The sequence below is a fragment of the Rhinopithecus bieti genome, unplaced genomic scaffold (assembly GCF_001698545.2).
Source record: "Rhinopithecus bieti isolate Rb0 unplaced genomic scaffold, ASM169854v2 scaffold_61533, whole genome shotgun sequence".
Classification (NCBI taxonomy): Eukaryota; Metazoa; Chordata; class Mammalia; order Primates; family Cercopithecidae; genus Rhinopithecus; species Rhinopithecus bieti.
This window is the reverse complement of record NW_016823925.1, coordinates 941,937-950,287: the sequence shown is the minus strand read 5'-3', so window position 1 is coordinate 950,287 and position 8,351 is coordinate 941,937. Positions and strand designations below refer to the sequence as shown.

General features: G+C 42.2%; 1 protein-coding gene across 7 annotated transcripts in view; it reads left to right on the top strand.

Annotated features, from left to right (window-relative positions):
* RUBCNL (rubicon like autophagy enhancer) overlaps nucleotides 1–8,351 on the top strand; it is a 55,694-nt gene that overhangs the window by 42,046 nt on the left and 5,297 nt on the right. For all 7 annotated transcript variants that reach the window (XM_017862075.1, XM_017862076.1, XM_017862071.1 and 4 more), the window contains 2 exons: nucleotides 5,025–5,263; nucleotides 6,039–6,100. In XM_017862075.1, the coding sequence (XP_017717564.1) occupies nucleotides 5,025–5,263; nucleotides 6,039–6,100 (301 nt within the window). The remainder of the gene's footprint in view (nucleotides 1–5,024; nucleotides 5,264–6,038; nucleotides 6,101–8,351) is intronic.

Here is an 8,351-nt window from a genome sequence, read left to right as displayed (position 1 = left end):
AAAAAAAAAAAAAAAAAAAAAAAAAAGTGCTCAGGCTTTCCTCAGTCAGAAATGCAAGTTTACCCCTTGAGACTGGGAATCACTTGTTTTGCTCTGATGGTACCTGTATGTCTGACCTGCAAAAGATTGGAAGGAGGAGCTTTGTGGCATGAGTTCCCTTAGCCTTTGATAGTCAGTATTTGAAGGAAAAAGACTATGAGGAGCTCCTATTTCAAGAGATAAAAATAGTAAGCAGGAATCGATCTGGGCTTCCTCTCCCACACTGGATGATAATGCCTGACGGGCATCACCATTGTTGCTGATTTTCTTTGAATGAGTCATTTTCCCAGCACATCTAGTGGGGAACATGTCTCTTTGGTTAACCACTGTATCCTGGCACTTCCATAAATACCTAATGCATGAGTCAGAAACTGTACACGTATGACTATCATTCCACCAACTTTTTGTTACTTCCCTAAGCTTGTTCAGGTATGGAGGTGTGTGTCTTGTTCAGGTATGGAGATGTGTGTCTGCACTTTTGTACATTGGCCTTGCCCTCAGGGAGCTTGCTTATCTTTTAGGGAAGATACACTCATCAGCCAAGTAAGTGTATGTAACAAAAGAGTCAAGAGTGCTGTGGGATTTACAGCAGGGGAACTTTGTCTGAGCTTGAGAAGCTGGGAGTAAGAGGTTTCATCAGAAACTGATTGCCCACAGAAGTAGCGGTGTTTGTCACGTGCAAAGGGCCTGCGGCAAGTAAAAGAAACCCTGTGTGAGCAGAGAGTAAGAATAGGAGGAGAAAACATGCCACAGAGGTAGGCGGAGCACAGATTGCAGACAGCATAGAAATAATTTTGGGCTTTTCCTGTTAACTTCCTCTAGCTTCTAGGATAAATTTTTTTAACTTTTGACTTTGAGTTAATTTTAGACTTACAGAAAAGTTGCAAAAATAGTAGAGAGAGTTCCTGTACACCCTTCACCCAGCTTCCTCTACTGCTAACATCTTACATAATCATAGTATAATTATTCAACCTGAGAAATTAGCATTGGGTACAGTCCTATTAATGAAACCCCAGGCTTTATTCAGATTTCACCAGGTTTTCAACAACGTCCTTTATCTGTTTTAGAATCCAATTCAGAATTCCATGTTGAATGTAGTTGTCATGTTTTCCTTAGTCTCCCTCAATTTCCACACGCCAAACATGACATTTTACCCTTTACTAGTTCAGTATGTCCCAACAATAAGGATAATAAACAAGTTATCACACCAAAAACATTAAAAACAGTTCTCTATATTATCTACTTCCTAGTGCTTGTTGTTCTTAAGGTATCATTTATGGCGATTTTTTTCCATCAAGATTGCAGACTTGATGTGTGCAATCAAGTTTCATACATCACATTTAGTCATTGTTTCTCTTTAGTTAGCTTTGTTCTAGAACTGCACTATGCAGTATGGTAGCCACTAGCCCATGTGGCTATTTAAAATTAAATTTAAATTAATTGAAATTAAGAATTCAGTTCCTCAGTCACACTAACTACATTTCAAGTACTCAATAGCCACATGTAACTCATGGCTACTGTATTGGACGGCACAGAGATAGAACATTTTCATCCTCATGGAAAGTTATACTGGACATCTCTGTCGTAGAATATTTCCCTTCCACCCTACCCCCTGACGCTGACTTTTCATAAAATGAGAACAATTGTGTTTTAGAGCAGGATTTCTCAACTGCAATACCATGGACTTTGTCGTGGGGGGTGTCCTGTGCACTATAGGATGTTTAGCAGCATCAGTAGATGCCAGAAGCAGCTCCCAGTGGCAACTGAAAATGGCTTCAGACATTTGCAAATGTCCCTTGGGAAGCAAAAATCACGCTTGGCCAAGAACCACTGGTTTAGGTCACTTTGTATTGTTCTGTTTTAGTTAAAGGACTTAGGAAACTAAAAAAGATGGGCATTAGTGTATTCTGTATTGATAGTATAACAGCATGTATTCAATAAAGTTTAATGAGTGAGTGAATGGATATTGAGTGTGTGTTGAGGAGTAGATGAAACTGTTTCTACCAGAAGCTCACAGGTGCCTAACCCTGAATTTCCCCCAGGAGCAGTGGTTCAGTATTGACTAATTCAGTGTTCATGGCAACTCTATAGAACATAACTATAATGAATAACAAAAAACAACTCTATTTGTTTGCTTTTAAACATCAACTGAGTGTGACCTGGGTCTGAGGGACAATTTGGACATGTGCAAAGGCATTAGTTCCCTCTCCCTTTCCCGCCATCGAATGCAGCAGAGGAGGAGTGGGACATGGTGGCTGTGGGCTGGAGCTTTGGCAGTCCAGGCTTGGGTTGGAATCCTGCGTGGCTACATACTGTTCGTGTGTCCCTACGTGTTGCGTAACTTCAGTGTCTTGTGCTTTCATCAATGAAATAGGGGAAATAACTGTCCCTTCTCACAGACTTTCGAGCATAGAATGACGTAGTAAACATAAAACATTGAACAGATCTGTGGCACAGAGTAAGTATTCAGTAAGATTCCTTTCTCTGGTCACTCCCAGCCAGGCCCTGTTTATTTTTTATTTTTATTTTTTTGAGATGGAGTTTCACTCTTGTTGCCCACCCAGGCTGGAGTGCAATGACACAATCTCGACTTACTGCAACCTCCACCTCCCGGGTTCAAGCAATTCTCCTGTCTCAGCCTCCCAAGTAGCAGGGATTACAAGCATGCACCACCACTCCAGTCTAATTTTGTATTTATAGTAGAGACAGGGTTTCTCTATGTTGGTCAGGCTGGTCTCGAATTTCCGACCTCAGGTGATCCACCTGCCTTGGCCTCCCAAAGTGCTGGGATTACAGGCATGAGCCACCACGCCCGGCCAGGCCTTGTTTATTTTTAAAGCCGTTATTTGGAAATGATCTTCAGAATCTACAGTGTACAGGTTCTACAGCAACTGCTTTCCCATTCATGATTTCATTAATCCTCCCAATATATGGCAACTAAGATTTGTGTTATGTTGTATGATATTTCAATTGCAAAGACATACATGACTCAAACTATGAATGATAAATATCAAACTTGGTTCATGTCAGAACCTAGTGTTGAGGGAGGGGCACATAGGAGACTTCAACTGACTTGTTTTCTTTGTGAAGCTGGGTGGTGAGCGCACAGGTATTTGTCGCATTTGTTTCTATACCTTTTGTTTGTTAGTGTATTTTATTAGAGACATTTCAAAAAGCGGTCAGTGAGTGTTTATTTTAGTAGGTTAAAAAGTGCGCTGGGCATGGTGGCTCACACCTGTAATCCCAGCACTTCGGGAGGCCAAGACGGGCGGATCACTTGAGGTCAGGAGTTTGAGACCAGCGTGGCCAACATGGTGAAACCCCATCTCTACTGAAAATACAAAAATTAGCCGGGCATAGTGGTGCGCCCTGTAGTCCCAGCTACTGGGGAGGCTGAGGCAGGAGAATCGCTTGAACCCAGGAGGGAGAGGTTGCAGTGAACCGAGATCATGCCACTGCACTCCAGCCTGGCAACAGAGTGAGACTCCTTCTCAAAAAAAAAAAAAAAAAAAAACTATAAAGAGCAAACACTTCTTCTTTCCCCTACCCTCCAGAAATAGTCACTGTTGGTGGAGATCTAGACAGTGCATATGTGTTTATGTGTATGTTTATATATATGTTCTTAAATAAAATTGAGATCACATTATACCTACTTGTAACTGGATGTCCACTTCCCATGCTCTTCCATGTACTTTATGGGCTGTGCGGCATTTCATGTTGAGTGCACCACACTTAATCAATTGCCTTTTGATGGACATTTTGGTTGCCACCCCTATTATAAATGTGCTGTAATGAATATCTTTTTATGTCACTGTGTGTACCTGTTAGCACTTCTGTCTGATGGAGTCACAGAAGCAGGATTACTGTTGCACATGTAAGAATTTAAGTCTATCACAAAAATGTCTTCCTATAAATTAGTTCTATCAGTGCTAGACGTAAGTGCTCTTCTCTAGATACTGCACCAGTTCTGGGTCTTCTAAATTTATGACAGGCTGAGTCAAAACAGAGTATCTCACTTTTCTTTTATTTCATTTCAATTTCATGTTATTATTTGTCATCAGTTTGTGACGGGATCTTACTCTGTTGCCCAGGCTGGAATGCAGTGGCATCATGGTGGCTCACTGTAGCCTCCACCTTCAAGCGATCCTCCTGCCTTAGCCTCCCAAGTAGCTAGGACTGCAGGCACACACCACATTGCCTGGCTAATTGTGTGTGTATGTGTGTGTGTGTGTGAAGATGGGGTCCCACTATGTTGTCCACGCTGGTCTTGGACTCCTGGGCTCAAGCAGTCCTCCTGTCTTGGCCTCCCAAAGTGCTGGGATTACCGGTATAAGCCACTGTACTCAGCCTCCCTTTTAAAATATGCATTTCTTTGTTTCTGAGATTGTTTTTCTCTGTTATCTGCATTTCTTCTTTCCATGAATTACCTATTCCCATCCTTTGTGCATTTTTGTATTTTTTTCTCATTGATTTATCAAGGGATCTTTATGATGCCGCTTCCTAACATTGTATATATACTGCTTCACAATTTATAGAGCACTTTTCATATGTGTAATATCACTCAATCCAGTTCTGAGTCACATTCTGTGGTCTCAAAACAGTTAGCCTAAAGAGATTACAACCTGCCTTCAATCTTCCTGCTCGTGAAAGGAGTCTGGACTCCCACCCAGATTTCCATATCCTAAAATGAATGTTCCTTTTGCCACACTGCAGTTTGCAATTTCCATCTTCCAAATCCAGGAGTATTTTGGGAAGGTTTTGTTTTTCCGACATCTGTTCCACAAGAGCAGAGCTCATGAATGGCCGTGATTTGATTCCCCAAGTCTCTGCCGGAGCCTTCCCAGCTGTCGTGAGGTTGAGTATGGCTTTATCATGAAGCAAGTCATCAGAGTCTTTGCATCTTGCATAGGAATTGGAAGTCGGGGGTAGACCAGGATAGGTTTTCAGCACCAGGTGCAGCACTCACCCTCTGGTATGCTTGGCAGAGTTTGTGAAGCGGCTCCGGTACTGCGAATACCTAGGGAAGTATTTCTGTGACTGCTGCCACTCATATGCAGAGTCCTGCATCCCTGCCCGAATCCTGATGATGTGGGACTTCAAGAAGTACTACGTCAGCAATTTCTCCAAACGGCTGCTGGACAGCATATGGCACCAGCCCATTTTCAATTTGCTGAGCATTGGCCGAAGCCTGTATGCGAAAGCCAAGGAGCTGGGCAGAGTGAAGGTGAGCCGCAGGCCCAACCCCATCCCTCTCATTGGAAGTGTCCTGTGGCAGGAAATGCACATCACGCTAGCTTAGGGAACCCACAGATACATCCGCTAAGAGGCAAATGGATCATAAAGCGAGTGAAGTGGCTGGGTGTGGTGGCTCATGCCCGTAATCCTGGCACTTTGAGAGGCCAAGGTGGGCGGATTGCCTGAGGTCAGGAGTTCGAGGCCAGCCTGGCCAACGTGGTGAAATCTCATCTCTACTGGAAATACAAAACAAAAAACAAAAAAAAAATTAGTCGGGTATAGTAGCACACGCCTGTAATCCCAGCTACTTGGGGAGGCTGAGGCAGGAGAAAGAATCGCTTGAACCCAGGAGGCGGAGGTTGCAGTGAGCTGAGATTGCACTACTGCACTCCAGCCTGGGTGACAGAGCAAGACCCTGTCTCAAAAAAAAAAAAAAAAGAGTGAAGCTTACACTTTGAAACCCCTCTCCTGCACAGGCTCTTTCCAGGACCCCACACTGAATCTTATACTTAGTATTATGTTTTTCTTGAAGAAGACCCCAAAGTTCTGTAAGTTTTAGGTTCTACAAAACCTGGATCCATCCAGGACACAATCTGTGGATCAGTGGACTCAGTTATGAAGCCTTGCTGTATAGGCTGTTTGCTTTCAAGGTTTGTTTTATACAAATGCAGCATTTCAAGGTTAGAAATATTTAAATTTGACTTGCACTTTTCCTGTGTCATTTATTACGTTTAACTTTCCTTGTGTTTGGTTTCTCCCATTAGGAAATTCAGGAACAGCTCTTCCATATCAAGAAGCTGTTGAAGACCTGTAGGTTTGCTGACAGGTACTATTCTCAGCTGGGACAGGCTGCCTTCCCTCCATTCATCTGCTAATCCTATTAGTGCCTTCTGCGTCTGGCTCCCCCATTACACAGGGCTTCTTAGCACAGTGATGACCTCATGGTTTTCCTTGGGAAATCATGCCGTCTCTTTGAATTACTAAGCCAATGGTGGAATGCATTAGTCTGTTCTCAAGTAGCTAATAAAGACATACCAGAGACTGGGTAATTTATAAAGGACTCACAGTTCCACATAGCTGGGGAGGCCTCACAACCATGGTGGCAGGCAAAGAGAGAGCATTTGCAGGGGAACTCTCCGTTATAAAGCCATCAGATAGGTCGGGCACGGTGGCTCATACCTGTAATCCCAGCACTTTGGGAGGCCGAGGTGGGTGGATCACGGGGTCAAGAGATCAAGACCATCCTGGCCAACATGGTGAAACCCCGTCTCTACTAAAATTACAAAAATTAGCTAGGCGTGATGTCGTGCCCCTGTAGTCCCAGCTACTCGGGAGACTGAGGCGGGAGAAATCACTTGAACCTGGGAGGCAGAGGTTGCAGTGAGTCGAGATCGCACCACTGAACTCCAGCCTAGAGACAGAATGAGACTCCGTCTCAAAAAAAAAAAAAAATCAGATATTGTGAGACTTATTCACTACCACGAGAACAACACAGGAAAGACGTGCCTCATGATTCAGTTACCTCCCACCAGGCTCCTTCCATGACACATGGGAATTATGGGAGCTACAATTCAAAATGAGATTTGGGTGGGGACACAGCCTAACCAGATAATGGAGAATTTAACTCATTAAGAATGGTTTAACTGGAGGATGAAACAACTCTAGCCAGTGACCTTTTTATTATTATTATTGTCATCATTAAATTGTGGTAAATACATATAAACTTTACCATCTTAACCATTTTTAGCATATACTTTGGTGGCTTTAAAGTATTAACATCCTTATGCAATCATCACCACCATCCAGCCTCCAAACTCTTTTTCATCTTGCAAAACTAAAACTCATTTTTAACGTCTCCCCATTCCCTCTTCCTCCTAGCCTAACTCCTGGCAGCCACTATTCTACTTTCTGTCTCCATGATTTTACCCACTCACTTGCCTTATATAAGTGGAATCTTAAAGTATTTGTCTTTTTGTGACTGGTTTGTTTGACTTAGCATAACGTCCTCAAGGTTCATTCATGTTGCAGCATGTGTCAGAATTTCCTTCCTTCTTAAGGTTGAATAATATTTCATTGTATGTATATACATTTTTTTAATCCATCTTTTCATCCATGGACACTAGGGTTGCTTCTCCTTGGCTATTGTGAATAAGGGTGGATGTGACCATGAGTATACCAGGGGCCTTTTAAAACCCCTTATAGGGAGGCATGTCTAACCAAGTGGGACCATGGTCTTCAGAAATTCTACTTTTAGAAGTTTATCCTAAGGACGTACTGATGGATATAGGCAGAGATTTAAAGTATAGTTTTTTTGGTTTGTTTGTTTTTGTTTTTTTTAGACAGTCTTGCTCTGTCACCCAGTCTAGTGTGCAGTGGCACAATCTTGGCTCACTGCAACCTCTGCCTTCCAGATTCAAACCATTCTTGTGCCTCAGCCTCCCAAGTAGGTGGGATTATGGACATGTGCCATCACACCTGGCTAATTTTTGTATTTTCAGTAGAGACAGGGTTTCACCATGTTGGCCAGGCTGGTCTTAAACTCCTGACCTCAGGTGATCTGTCTGCCTCAGCCTCCCAAAGTGCTGAAACTACTAGTTTTGTTTTTAAATAAGAAAAGGTATTAAAAGTCTATTAAGAGGTATTATGCTCTCTGCCTGGGTGATGGGATCATTGGTACTCCAAACCTCAGTGTCATGCCATATGCCTATGTAACAAACCTGCACACATACCCCCACATCTAAAATAAAAGTTGAAATTATTTTAAAAATCTACTGGCTGTTCATAATAGGGCAGTACTTACATTAATACCATGTCCATAGAATAGACTACTATGCAACCAGTAAAGACTTAGGCATGAATTCATTCAGAGAGAGATTTTTAAGTGGAAAAAGCATAGGTTACTCAAGGGAGTTAAGATTATTTATTGTAGTTGGTGAAATCATAGAGTTTTTAAATAAATGGTTTAGCTTAAAAGTGTTTTTTCAGTCTCTAATCTTTAATGATAATGTATTGCTTTTTAATTAAATTTGGGGGGAAGGAGCATGTATTCTTTTTTTCTATTTTTTTTTTTTTTTTTT